Source organism: Bos grunniens, chromosome 13, assembly GCF_055505025.1.
Source record: "Bos grunniens cultivar Pamir isolate PY7600 chromosome 13, Bosgru_T2T1.0, whole genome shotgun sequence".
NCBI lineage: Eukaryota > Metazoa > Chordata > Mammalia > Artiodactyla > Bovidae > Bos > Bos grunniens.
Window position 1 is genome coordinate 77,086,137 of NC_141177.1, and position 22,588 is coordinate 77,108,724.

Genomic DNA, 22,588 nt, shown 5'->3' on the forward strand with positions numbered 1-22,588 from the left:
GACTGCTTCCAAATAGGAAAAGGAGTACATCAAGGCTGTATATTGTCACCCTGCTTATTTAACTTCTATGCAGAGTACATCATGAGAAACGCTGGACTGGAAGAAACACAAGCTGGAATCAAGATTGTTGGGAGAAATCAATAACCTCAGATATGCAGATGATACCACCCTTATGGCAGAAAGTGAAGAGGAACTAAAAAGCCTCTTGATGAAGGTGAAAGAAGAGAGTGAAAAAGTTGGCTTAAAGTTCAACATTCAAAAAACTAAGATCATGGCATCTTGTCCCATCACTTCATGGGAAATAGATGGGGAAACAGTGGAAACAGTGACTGACTTTATTTTTCTGGGCTCCAAAATCACTGCAGATGGTGACTGCAGCCATGAAATTAAAAGACGCTTACTCCTTGGAAGGAAATTTATGACCAACCTAGATAGCATATTCAAAAGCAGAGACATTACTTTGTCAACAAAGGTCCGTCTAGTCAAGGCTGTGGTTTTTCCAGTGGTCATGTATGGACGTGAGAGTTGGACTGTGAAGAAATCTGAGTGCCAAAGAATTGATGCTTTTGAACTGTGGTGTTGGAGAAGACTCTTGAGAGTCCTTTGGACTGCAAGGAGATCCAACCAGTCCATTCTAAAAGGAGACCAGTCCTGGGTGTTCTTTGGAAGGAATGATGCTGAAGCTGAAACTGCAATACTTTGGCCACCTCATGCGAAAAGTTGACTCATTGGAAAAGACTCTGATGCTGGGAGGGATTGGGGGCAGGAGGAGAAGGGGATGACAGAGGATGAGATGGCTGGATGGCATTACTGAGTCGATGGACGTGAGTTTGAGTGAACTCTGGGAGTTGGTGATGGACAGGGTGACCTGGTATGCTGCAATTTATGGGGTTGCAAAGAGTCGGACATGACTGAGCAACTGAACTGACTGACTCGCTGACTATACAGCACGAATTTTCTAAATTTCAATAACAGTTACTCCAAGAGCAAACTGGACATTTTTGGTTTATTTCATACCATGTGTCATTTATTTGAGAAAGAAGTTTGAGTCTTCACATATTTTCAGGTAACAAGCTGAATGTAATTTTTTTTTTCCAAGTATCATTTATGGATCTTACTATTACTTACTACTTTCCTAAGTACTTCATGTAGCTTAGTTTAGTCCACAGAACAACTCTATGAGAGATTTTATTGTTATCCTCATTTTACAGCTGTGGAAACTGAGTCACAGAAAGATAGTAAATCGTTCAAGGTGACTCAATTGGTAGGTGATAGGGTTGAGATACCAACCCAGATTCTCTTGGTTCTAGAATCCTTGTTCTTAAGCACTGCACTACCACTATCTATTCTGCAATAAACACTGTTTCTTTTTCTTCTTATTTAAACCATTTAATATAGGGCCCTACATTTCCTTTTAAGTCCAAAATTCTGTCTTTATAGATAACTTTCACAATAGACCTTTTAAATACTATTTTATTTTTGTTTGTAGAGAAGAATATTAGCAGAAAAATATGTTGGAGAACACAAAAGTTAATAAAATGGATTTGGAATTACTGGAAGTTGAGAAGTCTTTCCTGTACATTTAACACATACTTTCATCTAGGAATTCCAGGGGAATCCGTTCTGCTGTCTCACTCCCATACTAGCCCCAGACTGTCTTCCCGACTTCCATTCTTGATTGCTGGCAGTACATGTCTTTATGGCTCCCCTTTCTGGAGGTACTCCTTCCATCACTCTCCCCATTCCACCTCTGCAGTTAGGCTAAAGAGAAAGTCCCTCTGGTTCAGTGGTTCTCAAATTTTAGGTGCGTCTGAATCACTTGGATGGCTTGTTAAAACAGATCTTTGGGTCCTAAACTATTGCCCAAATCTTGGCTCTCTGTGCATCAATGCCAAACAGAAATATAGAAATAGAATTATAGAGGGGAAGGAAAGAGTGGTTTTATTACATCGTCAGGCAAAGGGGAAACCCAGTAGGTCTCAAGAACTGTGTCCACCTCACTGGTGAGCAGGGAGAGGTCATAAAGTCAGGAAAGAGTATGTGATAAGGATCAAGATAATAGAGTCTTCTTTTCTTCTTCTGCAGTTTCAAAAGGGTGGGGTTGCTGACAAGATTAGGGTGTGTGCAGGGTCCTAGGTGGTCCTCTCCTAATCTTGAAGACCCCCTCTGGTCTCTTTAACCTTGCCTCAGGTGGTTTCCTTGCTGTTTCTCCTTTGATCAGCAACTATCCTGCCCTTTTGAACTCGGAGAAGGTCATGGAGGAGAGTCTTAGGTACAGAATGGGGGACAAAAAGTCCTCCATGCCCAGGAGCCCCGCAGGGCCCTGTTACGCCCGTAGAAAACCCAAAGTTTCTGACTGAGGAAGTCTGAGGTGTGGCTCAAGAATCCATATTTTTGGTAAGATTCCATGTGATGCTGAAGCTGCTCAGGTGAGGGCCACACTTTGAAAACTATTAAGTACAGAATAGGTTTAATGGTGGTTACATGGTAGATGATTCATGTTAATAGTTACAAGAAACATGAAAGAGATTACATGTTACTATCAATAGGTCTTGGTTTTAGATGCTAGATGGTAAAAGAAAGGCCACTCCCACTTTCATTCTCCCCAGAGCAAGGCTAGCCACTGTCTCCCACGTGTAATTCAGGCAGAACTCTAGATATCCCTACGGTGTAGTGGGGAGGGGAGGGCTGCAAGGATTGGATGAAATTAAGCTTGTCAGTGACACCTCAGTAAGTGGCGACTGGTTTAATTTGACATCACGTTGCTAGGATACCGACCACTCTGATCAGAAGATCACAGCCTTCCGGCCCATTAAGGGGCTGGGAGAGACAGGCGAGGGCGCTTGCGCAGCTCAAAAGGCGGCTCCAGGTGGGGTCTTCCCGGCACCTCTGCGGCCAGGTGAGCCGCGCCAGAATAGGGGGCGGGGCAGAGCCGCCTGTGGGCGGCTGCTTCCGGACACGTGGCTGCGCTCGGACCCAATGGGGGAGCTTGACGTCACCCCCGCTTCCTCACCCTGGCAACGGGCGGGTGGCTACTTCCGGTGCTCTGAGGGCTCTGGGCTGATGCGGGTGAGTGTCCCTCCTCACGCTGTCCGCGCGGCTGCGGCCGCCGCGCGCTCTCTCTTCCCCGGCGCCGCGCGGTCCCCAGGACGTGCTCTCTGGGCCGGGGGCGGGCGGCGCGCAGGATGCTCCTCGCCGGGGGCGGTGCCGGAGGACGGGACCCGAGGCGTGCCTCGTCTCCGAGCCCTGGTCGCGCGTGGGGCCCGTCCCGGCGCCCTCTCCCAGCGGCTGCGGCCCGGCGGTCTCCTCCCCTCTGCGGGGAAGGGGCCGGCTGTTTTGGGGGAGGGGGTCTTGGCAGTCCCTCACGCTCGGTGCGGTCTCGGGCTGCGGTTTCTCCGAGTTCCAGGTTCCGGGAGAGCCGGGAGTGTGCGCCCCGGGCGTGTGTAGCCGGTCGGGGCGGAGCAGCCCCGTAGTGTGTTAGAGCCCCGCGGGAAGTTAGCGTTTACTGCTTAGCTGGAGAAGGGAGAGGAAAGGACCTAGAGGATGGAGCAGGAGTAACCTGAGAGGAGGGTGGGGAACAGGAATTGGAGGTGCCTTGGAAATAGAGGGCATCGTGTTTCCGGGAGGAGGGAGATCAGCTTCATTCGCCTCTGGAGGGGAGGGAAGGGGAATGCCAAGTATTTTTGGGGACCGTGTGACTGGGATCACTGTACAAGAAACTAAGGAATTTTTATACACTTGGGAGTTTAATAATTTGCTTTTGTGTTTGAATAAAGCTCGCCTCTCCCCACCCCCCCCCCCCCCGCACTTATAAAAAAGCAGTGCATGCTTATTAACGAATATTTGGAAAATGCAGAAATATTTAAGAAGAGATCATCTGTGATTCCACCAGCCCAGCATTTTGATCTTTCTACGTTTTAAAAAGTTGCATATACTTAACCTACATAAGATTGTGAAAGTGAAAGTCGCTCAGTCCTGTCTGACTCTTTGCAACCCCATGGACTCTACAGTCCATGGAATTCTCCAGGCCAGAATACTGGAGTGGGTAGCCTTTCCCTTCTCCAGGGGATCTTCCCAACCCAGGATCGAACCCAGGTCTCCCACATTGCAGGTGGATTCTTTACCAGCTGAGCCACAGGGGAAGCCCACTTAGGATTATAGTGTATATAAAATACGATTATCGCTAAGAAGCATATGTTTTGTACATTGCGTCTGTTGCATGAATTTTTTGAGATATTATAAAATTCCACCCTTTTAAATTTAAATTTCAGTGGCTTTTAGTATATTCACAAAGTTGTGCACCCATTATCAGTATCTAATTCCATGACGTTTTCATCACCTTCAAAAAAACTCTGTACACATTACAGTTGCTTCTCATTAGATCTCCTTTCCCCTTGTTCCCCCATCTTTTGGCAACCAGGAGTCTACTTTGTGTCTATGGATTTTCCTATTCTGGACATTTCATGTAAATGGAATCATACAATATGGGGCTTTTTGTTGTCTTGCCTTCTTTCACTCAGAATAGTGTTTTCAAGGTACATCCACTTGTATTATGTATTAGGACTTAGCCTTCTTTTTATGGTCGAATAATATTCATTATATAAATATGCCACATTTTGTTTATCCATCATCAGTTGATGAACCTTTGGATTGTTTCCAGTTCTTGACTGTTATGAATAATTCTGCTATAAACATCCAGGTACAAGTTTTTGTGTGAACGCGTGTCTTCAGTTTTCTTAGCTGTATACCTAGGAATGAAATTGCTGGGTCATGTGGGAACTGTTTATCTTTTTGAGAACTGCCAGGTGTCTTCCAGGGTGGCCTGCACAAGCGGGATATAAGGGTTCTGATTTCTGCTTATCCTTGCTGGTATTTATTCTGTCTTTTTGATTATAGCCTTCTGTTGGTTGGGAAATGGCATCTTGTAGTTTTGATTTGCATACCCTTGATGTCTGATAATGTCGAGTATCTTTTCTTTGTGCTTACTGGTCTTTTATATGTCTTTGGAGAAATGTCCATTCAATTCCTTTGCCCATTTTTAAATTGAATTAAAATTTTTTTTAAAGAAAATTTTAAGTTGTATGAGTTCTGTATATAGTCTGGACACAAGTCCCCTTTCAGATTTGCAATATTTCTTCCATTCCATCCCCCCACCCCCTGCCATTTTGTGGAGTATCTTTTCACTTCCTTGAATGGTGTTCCTTGAAGTGCAAAAGTTAAAAATTTTGGTGCAGTCCCGTTTATCTGTGGGTTTTGTTGTTGTTTGTGCTTTTGGTGTTATGTGTAAAATCATTGCCAAATCCAAGTTCATGAAGGTTTACTCTTTTTTTTCCCGTAAGTTTTATGTAGTTTTAGCTCTTACATTTAGGTCTTGATCTATGTAGAGTTAATTTTTGTATATGGTGTGAGGTAGGAGTCCAATTTTATTCTTGTGCATGTGACTCTCCAGTTTTCCCAGCATCGTTTGTTGAAAAGACTGTCTTTTCCCCATTGAATGACCTTTGGCACCTTTAAAAAAAAAACAAAACAAACAGTTGACCATAAATACATAGATTGTCTAAGTTAGGTATTTAAGTCACTCCGAGATTTTTGTTTTTCTAAATTATCCTATGTTAAACACAGCTTAAAAGGCATAAAGCTTTTTCTGTATTTAAAATTATTTTGGTAGAAAGTGTCCTCAGAAGTGGAATTACTGGGTTAAAGATGAAATAAGTATGTTTTGGAGCTTATTTAATGAGGAATTAAAGCTTCAGTCTCATAATAAGAGCAACAAATCGCTTCATCAGCTGCTATAGCTTAAGGGCTGGATTTCTCTAAAAGCCTTTGCTGTAAGATGAATGGATTCCATGACTTCCTTCCTCCTTCAACTGCTTCTAAAAGGCTCAGTAAACCTAGAGTGAAAACCTTCAACACCAGAGGCAAACACGACATGTGGAAGTCTTCTAAATGGCTGAAAAAAAAAGAAATAGTGTCATCATATGCTGTAGGAATATGAAACAATATTTGAGAGAAATGGAGTCAAGATTTAGACCTTAAATCAGTGCCATGAAAGTCCCTGAAGCAAAAACAGTGTTTTATTCTGAATTTCTCTTCTGGCCTTGATAATCAAGTTAACGTACATTCATCTTGTTCACAGAGACAGCGAACTTAAATCTTCTCTTTTAGTAAATCAGTTCAGTTCAGTTGCTCAGTCATGTCCGACTCTTTGCGACCCCATGAATCGCAGCACGCCAGGCCTCCCTGTCCATCACCAACTCCTGGAGCCTACCCAAACCCATGTCCGTTGAGTCAGTGATGCCATCCAGCCATCTCATCCTCTGTCATCCCCTTCTCTTCCTGCCCCCAGTCCCTCCCAGCATCAGGGTCATTTCCAATGAGTAAGCTCTTCACATGAGGTGGCCAAAGTATTGAGTTGCAGCTTCAGCATCATTCCTTCCAATGAACACCCAGGACTGATCTTTAGGAAGGACTGGTTGGATCTCCTTGTAGTCCAAGGGACTCTCAAGAATCTTCTCCAACACCACAGTTCAAAAGCATCAATTCTTCAGTGCTCAGCTTTCTTCACAGTCCAACTCTCACATCCATACACGACCACTGGAAAAACCATAGCTTTGACTAGACGGACCTTTGTTGGCAAAGTAATGTCTCTGCTTTTTATATGTTATCTAGGTTGGTCATAATTTTCCTTCCAAGGAGTAAGCATCTTTTAATTTCATGGCTGCAATCACCATCTGCAGTGATTTTGGAGCCCCCCAAAATAAAGTCTGACACTGTTTCCACTGTTTCCCCATCTATTTTCCATGAAGTGATGGGACAAGATGCCATGATCTTAGTTTTTTGAATGTTGAGCTTTAAGCCAACTTTTTCACTCTCCTCTTTCACTGTCATCAAGAGGCTCCTTAGTTCCTCTTCACTTTCTGCCATAAGGGTGGTATCATCTGCATATCTGAGGTTATTGATATTTCTCCTGGCAATCTTGACTCCAGCTTATTCTTCCTCCAGCCCAGCGTTTCTCATGATGTACTCTGCATAGAAGTTAAATAAGCAGGGTGACAATATACAGCCTTGATGTACTCCTTTTCCTATTTGGAACCAGTCTGTTGTTCCATGTCCAGTTCTAACTGTTGCTTCCAGACCTGCATATAGGTTTCTCAAGAGGCAGGTCAGGTGGTCTGGTATTCCCATCTCTTTCAGAATTTTCCACAGTTTATTGTGATCCACACAGTCAAAGGCTTTGACATAGTCAATAAAGCAGAAATAGATGTTTTCTGGAACTCTCTTGCTTTTTGATGATCCAGTGGATGTTGGCAATTTGATCTCTGGTTCCTCTGCCTTTTCTAAATCGAGCTTGAACATCTGGAAGTTCAGGGTTCACGTATTGCTGAAGCCTAGCTTGGAGAATTTTAAGCATTACTTTACTAGCGTGTAAGATGAGTACAGTACAGTTCAGTTCAGTTCAGTTGCTGAGTCGTGTCCGAGTCTTTGCGACCCCATGAATCGCAGCACGCCAGGCCTCCCTGTCCATTAGCAACTCCTGGAGTTCACTCAAACTCATGTCCATCGAGTCGGTGATGCCATCCAGCCATGTCATCCTCTGTCGTCCTCTTCTCTTCCTGCCCCCAGTCCCTCCCAGTATCAGAGTCTTTTCCAATGAGTCAACTCTTTGCATGAGGTGGCCAAAGTATTGGAGTTTCAGCTTTAGCATCAGTCTTTCCAAAGAACACCCAGGACTGATCTCCTTTAGAATGGACTGGTTGGATCTCCTTGCAGTCCAGGGGACTCAAGAGGCTTCTCCAACACCACAGTTCAAAAGCATCAATTGTTCAGTGCTCAGCTTTCTTCACAGTCCAACTCTCACATCCATACATAACCACTGAAAAAACCATCGCCTTGACTAGACAGACCTTTGTTGGCAAAGTAATGTCTCTGCTTTTGAATATGCTAATTAGGTTGGTGAGATGAGTGCAATTGTGTGGTAGTTTGAGCATTCTTTGGCATTGCCTTTCTTTGGGATTGGAATGAAAACTGACCTTTTCCAGTCCTGTGGCCACTGATGAGTTTTCCAAATTTGCTGGCATATTGCGTGCAGCACTTTCACAGCATCATCTTTCAGGATTTAAAATAGCTCAACTGGAATTCCATCACCTCCACTAGCTTTGTTCGTAGTGATGCTTCCTAAGCCCACTTGACTTCACATTCCAGGATGTCTGGCTCTAGGTGAGTGATTACACCATCGTGATTATCTGGGCCGTGAAAATCTTTTTTGTACAGTTCTTCTGTGTATTCTTGCCACCTCTTCTTAATATCTTCTGCTTCTGCTAGGTCCATACCATTTCTGTCCTTTATCGAGCCCATCTTTGCATGAAATGTTCCCTTGGTATCTCTAATTTTCTTGAAGAGATCTCTAGTCTTTCCCATTCTGTTTTCCTCTATTTCTTTGCATTGATCGCTGAGGAAGGCTTTCTTATCTCTCCTTGCTATTCTTTGGAACTCTGCATTCAGATGGGTGTATCTTTCCTTTTCTCCTTTGCTTTTCGCTTCTCTTCTTTTCTCAGCTATTTGTAAGGCCTCCCCAGACAGCCATTTTGCTTTTTTGCATTTCTTTTCCATGGGGATGGTCTTGATCCCTGTCTCCTGTACAATGTCACGAACCTCATTCCATAGTTCATCAGGCACTCTTTCTATCAGATCTAGTCCCTTAAATCTATGTCTCACTTCCACTTTATAATCTTAAGTGATTTGATTTAGGTCATACCTGAATGGTCAAATGGTTTTCCCTACTTTCTTCAATTTAAGTCTGAATTTGGCAATAAGAGTTCATGATCTGAGCCACAGACAGCTCCTGGTCTTGTTTTTGCAGACTGTATAGAGCTTCTTTGGCTGCAAAGAATATAATCAGTCTGACTTTGGTGTTGACCATCTGGTGATGTCCATGTGTTGAGTCTTCTCTTGTGTTGTTGGAAGAGGGTGTTTGCTATGACCAGTGCATTCTCTTGGCAAACCTCTATTAGCCTTTGCCCTGCTTCATTCCATACTCCAAGGCCAAATTTGCTCGTTACTCCAGGTGTTTCTTGACTCCTACTTTTGCATTCCAGTCCCCAATAATGAAAAGGACATGTTTTTTGGGTGTTAGTTCTAGAAGGTCTTGTAGGTCTTCATAGAACTGTTCAACTTCAGCTTCTTCAGCATTACTGGTACCCAGTTTAAAAAAAAAAATCAAATATAAAAAGTTATTAGATAGAGAAAAATCAAGTTTCCCTTTCATCCTTGCCCCTCCCTCTTCTCTAGTCTCCCAGTACTCTTAGAGGGATTTGCGAGACTATTATTTGTGTCTGTGTTGGCTAGTTCATATATGAAGTATCTCTGGAGAGGGTATATACAACATCATACATTTTAAGGCTCTTGATGCTTTCTGACACATTCCATTTCAAACTGGTTACATCAGTTTTTGATGGCAGTACAGTGCTAGTTAGTTTTTTTATCTTTTTCTGTATTTCTTTGAATATTCTTTCTTTAATATTGGCTATCCAGTTTATATTTCCTCTTTTATGTATTGCCTGCTCATGTCTTTTGGCATGCTATTTGTCTTAATTGGCATTGTCCTTTATGAGATTTACTTTGGCAGCCTTTTGTAGATGATTGTTTTACGACAGCATGGATTTGGGGAGAAAAGTTAATATGCTTTCTGTAACACGCTAAGAGGTATGTGAGCTGAGCAAAGGTCAAGGCAGTAGGAAAAAGGAAGTTAAATGCTTGAGAAGAAATCTATAGGATTTGGAAACTGGGCAGAGTCCAAGATGCCAATAAGGTGAGTTTGGAAAGGATTGGGCTATTAAAAGTAAGGTGTAATGTAGAAAGAATTAGATTTCTGGGGAAAGGTGAATTTGTTTTTGGTAGGCTAAGAGTTTGGAGGATCCAGGTTGAGCTCTCCAGGAGACTTATGGCTAGAGCTTAAGAGACAGAGTTAGGAATCATCTGGTTTACCGAAGGGATCGTTTTGAAAGCTTGATACTGAATGAAGTTGCTGAAGGAGGCATTTTAGACTTATGCGTTTGGACATTCTGTTTGAAAGTCAGGCAAGAAAACAAAGCTGGGAGGGGTCATCAAAGGGGCCTTGAAGAGCTAGGATAGTCAATTGGCATGCTTGCCAAGGAGAACAGGACATCTAGAGAATCAAAGGCTGCAAGCTGAAGACTATGTTCAAAGACACCATTAGGTTTGGTAACTTGGAGAAGATACATCTTACAGGTAAAGATACAATTTATTGGGAAGAAAAAAATACACCCTCCCCCTGCAACAGTTTTATTAAGATAAAATTCATTTATCATATTATTACCCATGTAAAGTGTACAATTCATTGGTAGTTATTGAGACTAAATACCATGCAACCATGACCACAGCCAATTTTAGAACATTTTTATTGCCCCTCCCCCAAAGAAATCCTGCCCCCATTAGCAGTCACTCCTGAATTCTCCTCTGTCCTTCCAGCCCAAGGCAACCACTAATCTACTTTCTATCTTTTTAGATATGCCTACTCTGGACATTTCATATAAATGGAAACATACGTGGCCTTTTGTGTCTTACTTCTTTCATTGTGAAATGTATGTGGCCGGTTTTGTCTGACTTCTTTCATTGTTTTCATGGTTCATTCATGCCATAGTGTGTATCAACCCTCCATTCCTTTTTATGGCTCTATAATGTTCCATTGTCTAAATATACCACATTTTGTTTAACCAAGGTCTGCTTATGGACATTTGAGTTGTTCCCACTTTCTGACTGTTATGGATAGTTCTGCTATAAACATCCATGTACAAGTTTTTGTGTGGATGTGTTTTCAGTTCTAATGAATGTATACCTAGGAGTGGGATTGCTGGGTCATGTGGCAACTCTGGGCTTCCCAATGGTGCTGGTGGTAAGGAACTTGCCTTCCAACGCAGGAGACGTAAGAGATAGAGGTTCAGTCCCTGGGTCGGGAAGATCCCCTGGAGGAGGTCATGGCAGACCACTCCAGTGTTCTTGCTTGGAGAATCCCCTGGACAGAGGATCCTGGTGGGCTACAGTCCATGGGATCACAAGGAGTCAGACACTACTGAAGCAACTTAACACACACACACACACACAGTAACTTTATGTTTACTTTTCAAGCTACTGTTGCAGAGGATGGACACATTGCCAGTGTTTTTTATTTTTTACTTATTTTAATATAAATTTATTTATTTTAATTGGAGGCTAGTTACAATATTGTATTGGTTTTGCCATACATCAACATGAATCTGCCACGGTGTACATGTGTTCCCCATCCTGAACCCCCCTCCCACCTCCCTCCCTGTACCATCCCTCTGGGTCATCCCAGTGCACCAGCCCTGAGCACCCTGTATCACGCATCGAACCTGGATTGGCGATTCATTTCACATATGATGCCAGTGTTTTTTAGATATAATAAAATGAATTTTACTACCATCACCGATAGGAAGTTGCAGAATGTCCATATTCAGACTTATCATTCAGGAACACAGGCATTATAAAAATGATGCATAAAATTGTTTTCTGTTGTGTAAAGCTATAACATGCTTATGCATCTTTGATTGGAAACTTTTTGTGTTGACTGTTATCTCAAAGACTTAGCTGAAGTGTTAAACATTTTCTTTATGGATCAGTGTATTGGTGTGAATATGATTCATCCATTTCAAATAATTATTTGTAATAATGACTACAAATGTGATAAAAATATCACAGGGATATCTGATGTCAATCTACATGATTTATTTTTTACTCCTTAGTTTCAACTGTAGAGATCAAATAACAGTTTTATTTTTTTTAAATTTAGGGTTATCTGTGGTTTATGTGGCCCTAGAAGTTCAAGATCCAAAAAAACAAAACCAAAATACTGACCTCTCAGCCAGTATTGTTGACGGGCCGTGTTTTTGTCTGTTCCTTCTCTAGGTGGGTTGAGTGTTGAGAACCTTCAGAATATGACATTTCTCCTCTTACTAAAGTGGGATCTCACTGGCTTGCCCTATTTTGAGACCTGAACTTGGCTAGTTATCTTGTGTTCTCATAAAGAAATAAATGAATGAAAACATTTTTTGTTTTTAAGTAATACATTCAGATTGTTCAAAATCAAAAGATGCACAATGGTGAATAGTGGAATTTGCATTTCACCTTTGTCCACCAGTCACCCAGGTCTTTTGGTAACTACTATTGTGCTAATTTTTGATGTATTCTTCCAGATTGCACTTTGTGTATATATTTAGTTGTATTTTTTTTTCTTGTCTCCCTCAAAATATGGTACTGCATACGTTTCTGTACCATGCCTTTTTTGCTTACCAAAATATCTTCAACATTGGTTATTTCATATTTGTGTATCAATAAAGTTCTCATTTTTTCTAAGAGCTGCTTTTATTTTTAACTACTTTTTTATCAAGACATACTGTTGGTCTATATCTTTACCATTACAGACTATCCTTCAGTGTATGTTTGTAATTTTGGTTGATTTTACCAAATTGACCTTGTTGTTGTATTCTGTGCTACTCCTTGCAACATGTGAGAATGACTCTTTAACTTGGCCAGTCCAGCTGATACGTGAGTGTAGTTTTATTTTGCCTTTTTCTTTTGAGTGAGGTTTAGCATCTTTTGATCTGTTTAAGTTGTTATATAGTTCTTCTGTGAACTGGGATTTGCTCACTTGCCCCCTTCTGCCTTTTGTGTCTTTTTTGGGACATTTGCTGGAGTTCTGTTATGAATGTCAGACTTTTAATGGGTTCTGAGTTAAACAAAAACTGGTGTTGGAGTAGAAATTGCTTCATTTCTAATTGAATTAAAAATATTCCAGTAACCATTGGAAGTTGGAGGCCAGAGTTGTACATTGGCTAGCCTGTCTACTTGAGTTCCTTTCCCAGTGCTGCAGAACTTTGGGGCCAGCAGTTTTGGAGGAGTTTAGAGAGATGACATGGTTTGTTAAATAAATAAATTTCAACTAGTCTCTGAGAGATGGTAGATTGCTCAAGAAACAGCATATTTATTCATCTTCCACATTTAATTTTTTTCAGACAAGCTTGAGAAGCAAGCAAATCTCTCACATATATTAAAAATGCCTATTACATCAAACGTTATTTGTTATAATATGTAGATGTTCTAATTTGTTATTCATGAAAAAAAAATGCATCTGATGACAGTGAGTCAGAGAAGGTTTTATAACTCATACGGCTTGGATGTGTTTTCATTTGAACTGAAGCTTTGAATTTTCCGAAGCCTGAGTTTTCACACAGCTGTTTGTGGGTCTAGTGGGCCCAAGCTCATTTCATGACTTGGTCAGGCATCATGGCCTATATAGACTGGAAGATAAACTGCTAATCATTTAAACTGACTTTGTCAACTGACACAGAAATAAATAGTAACCTATCTCAGAGAAATAACCGAAGTCAAGTAAAGGTAATTGAGGCAGACCCTTGTGAAGCAGTTGGAAGAAAATCCATCCTCAGAGAGATACTTATCACTACAAAACAAAAGCAGGCATTATAACTTACTGTTATTTAATAAACTTCAGTACTCTTTTATAATAAAAATTTATGATATATGTAAACATTTTAATACAACAGCAAATTATATATATATGATTTTAAATTATTTGTCCTTTAAAATAAGTGATACATAATAATAATTAAATGGATTCTTTTTAACCAGGAATTAAAGGAAGTTAAAATACAATATTGGGCTTCTCAGGTGGTGTTAGTGGTATGGAACCTGCCTGCCAATACAGGAGACATAACAGATGTGGGTTCAGTCCCTGGGTTGGGAAGATCCCCTGGAGGAGGGCATGGCAACCCACTCCAGTATTCTTGCCTGGAGAATCCCATGGACAGAGGAGCCTGGCGGGCTACAATCCATGGGCTTGCAAAGAGTCCCACATGACTGAGGTGACTTACCATGCATGCATGCACACACAGAGTGCTTCCAGACCATCTCCTGTGTGAAGAACCAACTTAAAATTTTTTCAATCCATTGTTGACCATTACTTTCATAAAATGCAAAAACAAAACAGAATACCACAAAAATCTCAAAAGAAAACTGTGAAAGATAAAAGTAAAAGCTCATGTTTTTATCTGATGTAGCAGATAAAATTATTTCAAAAGTATACCACTGGAAGATGTAAGTTTTAGAGTGAATTAATGTGCCTTTTGTACTTTGAGTCTTTTCCTTGTGAATCTCCAGTTTTTATAGATGGTTTTAATTGTTTTATTAAATAGATTATAAAAATACATAATTGTAAACAAAACTTGGGGAAATAGAAAAGAATTACAAACACTGTCATTGTTTATTGAAAACGTGGATGTAAGACAGTTGGTATATGAATAAAAAATAATCTCTTGCAGACTGGTCACCAGCACTAGTTTGTGGGCCACACTTTGCGTGACACTATTCTTTTGAACTGGTTGGCTGTCACTCTTAAAGCCTTGTGTCCCTCCCCGTTCCTCAATTTAGACTAAGGTACAGATTTTTACCTTAGAGTGTGAATCTAGGTGTTTAAGTAGTTTCAATCACGTGACTTTGGGATTGTTTTTGTTTTTCTTCAAATCTCTGTTGATTTTTCAAACGATTCATTTTTCCCCAGTCTGAAGTGTGTTTTACCGTCATTATTGTTATTAAGTCAAGATTGTGAGAAGCTTGTGAACTTGTGAGAAAAATTAGAAGCTTTGTGGCATATGTTGCTTGTAATTTGTTTTATTGTTTATCTTTTGAGAACCTCAGAAATAATGCCTTTATGAAAATGAATAAGTATTTGTACAAGTATTATTTTAATTTTGTGCTTTAGTCTTATAAATTTGTTAGTGTTTGTTTTACATTGAACTCTGAAGCATTAAACTGTTTTTCATAAAAAGGTCTCTATAGGCAGAAGTAAATCTGTATGTTGGTTCATTTTTTTAAGCAAGCAGCAATCTTGAGCTCTTATATGTTCTCACCACACACAAAAGATTGTACTTACGTGAGGTGATTAATGTGTTAACTAACCTTGTGGCAGTCATTTTGCAGTATATATGTGTATCAGATCCTCAGGTTGTACTGCTTGAACTTATCCACGGGTGTATGTCAATTATATCTCAATAAAGCTGGAGGAAGAAATAAGCAGCAATCTAGGCTTTAAATCAAGGCTCAGTGATGTTGCCAGCACTGCTTATGGTTCTAGAATGTCCCAGAGGTTATTAGCATTTGGTTTGGAGAGAGTAGAAAGTGATATTTAAGATGAGGTTTTCTTCAATGTAGATAAAATGAAAGATAAAATATCTTTTGGACTCAACATGAAATCTTTTTACAACAGTTCTTTGTTTATACGACTTCAAGGCCTGTCAGTGTATAAAGGGATTTAAATTCTAACCTTTTTATATTCTTTGTATTACCCAGTTAAATAACTTTAAAATTAGGGGTTTTCTTGAAAGTTATCTGAGCGCAAATCTGTATACGTGTGTGTTAGTGGAAAGAAATGCATGCCGTCTTTGCCTGTTTTCCTTTAGGGTAATTCCTCTTCTGCAGTTACTTTCGGATGGAAGTATGCACTTTTCCCAGTAGAAGATGGTAATCTTGGAGAATGACCATGGAGAAGGGGATGAGTTCTGGAGAAGGGCTGCCTTCCAGATCATCTCAAGTTTCGGCTGTTAAAACCACAGTGAAAGAGTTGGAAGCGAAGCAGTCCCACAGAGAGAAGCGAGGGGGCTTTGTGTTGGTGCATGCAGGTAAGCTGTGAGCAGCTGAGCCGGAAGATGAGAATAATGCTTTCCTTTCCTTTGCCTTGAAGTACACCAGGAACTGAGTTTCCTATCTGGGGAGGGACACCGCAGGAGGAGTTGGAACCACAGGTTGACTTGCACAGAGTGAAGGCCTCCCCTGAGCTCCCCGCGTGGAGGGTCTTACAGTGACGGCACCTCCTTTGTCCCCGTCACTCACCTCCTCTAGTGCTTTTACTCCGTGTGCCTGTGCCTGTTAAGTCGCTTCAAGTCATGTCTGACTCTTCGCGATCCTATGGACTTACAGCCTGCCAGGCTCCTCTGTCCCTGGGGATTCTCCAGGCAAGCATAACTGGAGTGGGTTGCCGTGCCATCGGCCAGGGGATCTTCGTCACCCACGGATCGAACCTGTATCTTTTCGTTTACCTGCATTGGCAAATAGATTCTGTTACCACCAGTGCCACTTCGGAAGCCCTTTACTCCATATAGTAGATATATTTAGATGTTGTTAAAACCAGACAAAGTAATTGTTTAAACTCTGGTTTGTGTTTTTAAAAATAAAGCTGTTGGAAAAAATTTTACTCACCCCATATTTGACTTTGTCCATCTTAGAGTGTAATTTATACAATCTTAAAGGTAGTTTTTGCCTTCTTAATATTATAAATGAGGAACCGTAAAACCAGCGTGGTTAAGTGGCTTCAGGCACACAGCTAATCAGTAGCGCCAGGCTGAGAAACCATCAGGTGGGCCCCAGTCCCATTCTAGTGCTTTTGGCGCTCCGTCAGCCTCTGATTTCTGCTTCAGAGGACCTTGAGACGACACAGTGAAGTTCAACCCCCGACTCCCCACCACTGATACATCAAGGGTTTCCAGGCAGTGCAGCTCTGCCCCGGTCTTTTTTTTTTTTCCTCTCCCTTTTTCTTTGATGTGGGGTGAGTGGCATTGTTTCTTTTTTGTCAGACTGGCATTCTGTCTGATCATTAACCTTTGGCTATAGCTAAACTGAACAGACAAGTTGGGAAGTCTTACAGAATCGAATCCAGGAAAATCAAACAGTGAACAAACAAAAGGTTCAGTCTTCTTTTCTTTCAAATGATTTTTCAAAGAAATGAGGTAAATTTATAGAAACAACTGAAATTCCCAGGCCAGTGTTCCTTCTACTGCATCATGCTGGTGGTGCATCTTTCACAGGACCCAGTGAGTTATTTTATTCATGACGAGTGTTTGAAAAATGTGCAAGAAAGCCCTAAGATATGTAAGCAGTAACAACACGGAACATTTGATGATTTGGAAAGGGTTGCCTTCTGTGGCAGTCATTGCAGACTCCCTCCTATGTCAGACACATACCTGATGGCAGTGACTCTTACAGCTGGTGCTGGGACCAGCTATAATAGGAGGAAGTCTGGGTTATGGCAGGAAATTGTGTGGATTAAGGATGACTTTCCCCTTCTAAATTCTTAGAAGGTCAAATAGAACGATTGATTATGCAGCATTATATACCTTCCACATTTAAGGGACAAAATTTCAATTCCAGTGTAGAGATTTTTAAACTTTTGCTTTTTTTTTTTCATATTAAAGGAGACTTGCCCAAATTTTAGTCATTTGAATAGTAGATTCTTGCTTTTTCCCTAGATCTGTATACTGCCTATACTTTTCATGTTTGTGCTCATCGCTCACTTTTGTCTCTTTGTGACCCTGTGAACTGTAGCCCACCAGGCTCCTCTGTCCATGGAATTTTCCAGGCAAGAATGCTGGAGCGGGTTGCCATTTCCTCCTCCAGCGGATCTTCCCAACCCAGGGATTGAACCCGTGTCTCTTGTGTCTCTTGCATTGGCGGGCAGATTCTTTACCACTGAGCCGTCAGGGAAGTTCATTACTGCTGCTATCCACACACTAAAGTTATCTATTTGGCTGCAGTATCCCATGTGGGAAATACTGCTGCAAGGTTGGGGTCTGAGATCTAAGATGGCATTTATTAGAGAACCATGAAGAGAGTCCTCATAAACATTGGCACAGGTTCTGTGAAGTTTGAGTTCTTTTGAGAAATGGGACTAGAATTTGCGTGTTTTATGGACTCTTGTTTGGACTTATTTTCTACTCCCTCGAGCCTGTTAACCATAGCTTCTTGGGCCCATTCTTTGTCTGCATTGAGGAAAGATGGGCTAAGTGTGTGTTGTAGTCTGCAGCCTCACAGGAGGAGGCCTGAAGATTAGAGATGTAGTTCTTTAACCTTCCCTGTGTTGTACTCCTCTGGGGCCCAGAAGGGGACTGGGAGTGGGGTCTGAGGCGGAGGTTCAGAGCAAGTTAAGGAACTTTGATGAAAGGCCTTTTCTTGGTTTCTTTCTAGTTTATTCTCAGATCCCTAACTAAGCAAGTATTAATCCTTTTAGGGAAATAAATTTCAGAGCCTTTCTCTTGAAGTTGCTGAGTGATTAGGATAGGCAGTGGTGAATATATCATCCCTGGTGTTTCAGACACTCTGAGCTACATTCCAGGGGTGAAAGAATGGAGAAGTTAGGGTAGGAGAGGTGATATTGGTGGTGGTTGTGGATAGGATGTAACACCTGTCCATTTCAAGTTTTAAATAAAACTACCTAGTTTTCTGAAGTTACTCTTAAGAATTCTGACAAGGACTTTCCAAAGTTCAACAGGGAGGAAATTAAAGGCACTCTGCCCTTGACACTGCTTAGGTTATCAACTCCCTCTAAAAAACACTCTTAACTTTGGGGAAGTTTTCAAAAGGAGGAGAGGTCACCTTGGCGAAGCCTCTTTGGGAACATAAGCTATTTCTGGTGCCTCTGGTAGGAAAATAGCTTTTGAAAAAGGAGATAAGGCATGGTATTGAAAACGCTTATGGTGTAGAAAGATTTTTAAGATTATGTTATTAAGAGTCCATACACTTAGGATAGTAGTTTTTTTGTTACTCAGAAAGCATCAGTTTGCATGAACTATTTGTATAATGTTAGCAAGGTCTCTGATATCTTAATGATAGTTAACCATTGATTTTTTTTTTTCCCCACTACAGGTGCAGGTTATCATTCTGAATCCAAAGCCAAGGAATATAAGCATGTATGCAAAAGAGCTTGTCAAAAGGTATGGAGAGAATGTATTCTGTCTGATTGAAACATTTTAGTTTTGACCATAAAGCAGCTTTACCTTGAAATTCAGAATTTTAAGGTTTGATTTATAAGACAGACTTTGGCTTGGACCACAAAATAATTTGCTCATATTTGTGGAGTCTTTTGTTTTGTTTTGTGTTTTTTATTCTCCAAATCATGTTTAGATCTTTTCTTTCCTTTCCCAGATCAAAGTCCGTATTTTTGGCATTGTGGGCACATAATCATATACCTTTTAATCTTTGCAGCGGTGTTGAGCTCTATAGGAGGAGTAGGGAAAACAGCTCAAAGGCAGCCAATGTGGCTTTCTATGAAGGGAAGAAAAAAATAATAAAAAAATTAAAATGAGTGTTTTTCTTAGGGAGATTATCGTTTTCTTCTGTTTCTCATCACGTAGTTTGTATCATAGCAAATTCATTGTCATTCTGAAGTTGAACTTTGCCTTTGTACTCAGTTGTGCTTTTTTTTCATCTTTGGGTTTTGAGGTTTTGCTAAATTGTTGAATGCTAAATGTGGAGGCAGGAATGGACTCGGAAGAAATATTGTTTGTTTTTATTTTGATCCTGACTATATACTCTTGTAGGCAAACCTTCCATTACCTTTTATGCAAATCGAATGTTAATTGGACACTGCGTATCAAGTAAATAGGGGTCTTTCTCACTCTTTTCATTTATATTTATTACCATTTAAAGAGGATTATATTTAGTTAGAGATCCAAGGTTTTTCTTATGAATGAAATCTCATAAATGGATGAGAATATTTTGTTACAGTGATTGCATTGTCTTTTAAAAAATTATAATAAAGGTAAATATTCTTTAAGCTATTTTATATTTTTAATCTTATTTTTCAAAGTGTAAAATCTTTTTGTTATCTGAAAAGAAATGGATTACCTTTATAGGAATATAGTTCTGTATATAATACATTTAGAGTGTGTAACCAGACTCCTTAATGTATACAATAAATGAACTTCTCAAAAGTTTCCTGAGGAATACAGTTCTTAGTTTCTGATCTTTGTTGACTAAGTTGGAGCTTCAATAATTCATTTAAAAATCAGTTTTTCTTCTCTTTCTTTCCTGTCTTATTTATACCTAAGAAGCAAGGTGATTTTGTGACCTTGACTCTCTATAGATTATATTACAAAATAATATTATATGTTTAATCTCAATGTAAAATACCTTATGGAATCACAAATGCTGTTGTCAAAAGTATGCTTCCATCTAAGAATTCTGAAATGCCTTTGAGACTGAGTCACTATTTTTTATAGTTGGAGTAGAGAGAGTAGCAGGGACTTCCCTGGTGGCTCAGACAGTGAAGAATGTGTCTGCAGTGTGGGAGCCCTGGGTTCGATCCCTGGGTCAGGAAGTTCCCCTGGAGAAGGGAATGGCTACCCACTCCAGTATTCTTGCCTGGAGAATCCCATGGACAGAGGAGCCTGGTGGGCTACAGTCCATGGGGTTGCAAACGGTTGGCCACAACTGAGCACCTAACACACACAGGGAGAGTAGTAATGGTGGAATAAGAAGTTATTAGCTTAGTCTAATAAAATATGAATTCAGATTTCAAAATGGTATTCATATAATTTCTCAGGCTATGTGAACAGCCCTGTGATGAATGAAGCCCTTTCACTTACTAAATTCCTTGCAGTTTGTGTTTAGGTATATCATTAGTTTTCCTGAATAATTGCTTACTTTAAATCTAAGTAGTTTATTTCTTGGAGTAGGGAATGGAACTGTACTGATCAATTTTTGTTAACTCTAAATGTCTCTTACACTTCTTTAAGCCTTTGAAAAGTTCCTGAGTGTGTTTGAGAAGCTGTGGTTTCACAATGAATAACCTTGCTCCTTGGTTTCATAGGCAATTGAAAAGCTACAGGCTGGTGCTCTTGCAACAGATGCAGTGACTGCAGCCCTGGTGGAGCTTGAGGTATTTCTTTTCTCTATTTGTTTCATTTAAAATAGTTGTGAGTTTGTGTCCGTTATTCTTAAATGACATGAAACTGTTGTTTAGTCAGCCATCAATGACACGAGCAGTGTTTCCCAGCAGTATTAACAAAGAAGAATGAAGAAGCAGTCTGTAATCTTGTTAGGTTGTCTTATTGGAGACTTCTCTGAGTCATATAAAGAAGTTGGTTAAATTTCAATTTTTCCCCTGGGTTTGCGAGATTCATGAATACAAGTTACTGGTGGCTTGATGCTTGAATTTCCTTAATATTTTCAGAAGAAAAATTCCTGAAGTTCACACCTTCTCAAAGTAATATATATTCTGTTGTTTAGAAAACAAAAAATTCCAACTGTCTAGAAGTATCCCAAGTTTAAGGAGAGGTTTCCTCACAAATGTATCAGTGGGCTATGTATACACTGAAGCTGTGCTCTGCTGGGTGTGTCTTGTCCAGTGTGATTGTTAGGTTGGTCTCTAGTTAATTGTGGGCATTGAGGAATTCAGTGAAGAGTTTCTCAAGTTTGCTGTAATCCTTGCTACTTCAGAATGAGGGTCTCTCAGTTCTCTTAATCTAGACCCTGAGGATAAGTTTGTCCAGGAGATATTGAGGGCTTCAGAAGCCTGACTTATTTTTCTCAAATTTTTAGAAGGTAGATTAGTGTTAAGTCAGTTTAGAGGGCAGTGAGTGAATAGTTTTTTGCTTGAGAAGATTGCTAGGGGAATCAAATGAGACTTAAAGATAAAACAAAGAGTTTGAGGAAGGAGGTGATAGAGAAGACTGTCCCCAGTTGACTGGATTAGGCTCCTACTAGCAGGGCACCTACTCTGTCATGCCAGGCCTTGCTTTTTACCGGTGAAGATTGCCCAGAGTTTACCAAAAGTGCTAGCCTTGTTTCCCTGATTCATTGCTTTGGATCATGCTCTGTGGATTGTACACTCTCTTGCTAACACTTTGAGCTTGGTCCTAGGGTATGTGGTCACGGAAGGGGAATACAGATGGTGGGCATGTAGTTTGGTGCCTGAGGCATCTGACTGGGGGCATGTGGTCCCTTTCTGTTGAGACTGGTTGATCCTACACTAGCTCTCTACCACTTGGTAGCCACAAAGCGCTGGGCACCTCCCAGCCTGTCCTTGGCTCAGTTCACACATTTATGATATGAGGATGATAATTTCTGCTTTACAGAGTTGTGAGGGTTTACGGACTTAATGTATGATAATCACTTAGAACAGTATGAGGCATGTGGTAATCTACTCATAACTGTTATCAATAATGACTATTGTGAGGTGCTTTGGAAATGATATATGTGAAGTGAATATTTGTGGAAAGTTAATTGTATGTTGTGGATAAAAGGGGAAAAGTGGTGCCAGGAAGAAGGTTGATGTGGTTACCACCAAATCTTACCTTTACTCAAAGCATATACACAAAGGAAGCTTCATCTAACTTAATTCAATTATTAATTGCAAATGACTTCTTTGTGTAGAAGACAGTGTCCTGAAGTTACAGGTACATGGAGCCAGTGTGGGCCTGGGGAGAGATTAATGCATAGCTGGGTGTATACCTTAAGGGCAACTATGAATACAAAATTGAGTAAAATTAAGTTTTCCTTTTTCTTTTCATCTTAGAATAACTTTAATTTTCTCAAGTCCTACTTATGCTGAATATTTTGTTACATTTTTTTCCCCATGATGAATCAATCCTACTTTCAAAGAGTTTACTAATGTATACTTAAAAATGATTTAGAATACATTTTGGAATGAGTTACATGTGAATGAGCTTTACAGTTTTGAACGATGACCTGTGGTTTTTAAGAGTGT

At 40.4% G+C, this 22,588-nt stretch overlaps 1 protein-coding gene across 30 annotated transcripts in view; it reads left to right on the top strand.

Annotated features, from left to right (window-relative positions):
- The first annotated feature begins 3,040 nt into the window (after nt 1–3,040).
- TASP1 (taspase 1) overlaps nt 3,041–22,588 on the top strand; it is a 318,225-nt gene continuing 298,677 nt past the window's right edge. For 24 of the 30 annotated variants that reach the window (XR_015138791.1, XR_015138798.1, XR_015138800.1 and 21 more), the window contains exons 1-4: nt 3,041–3,069; nt 15,510–15,728; nt 18,745–18,812; nt 20,690–20,758. Coding sequence is in view for 7 of the 30 variants with exons in the window: in XM_086331220.1 (XP_086187346.1) it covers nt 15,584–15,728; nt 18,745–18,812; nt 20,690–20,758 (282 nt within the window). In the remaining 23 variants the exon portion in view is untranslated. Of the gene's footprint in view, nt 3,070–8,214; nt 10,249–10,525; nt 10,602–10,866; nt 11,944–14,377; nt 14,488–15,509; nt 15,729–18,744; nt 18,813–20,689; nt 20,759–22,588 lie in introns of those variants that run through there. The other 6 variants (XR_015138788.1, XM_086331229.1, XM_086331226.1 and 3 more) reach the window with 5 other exon arrangements.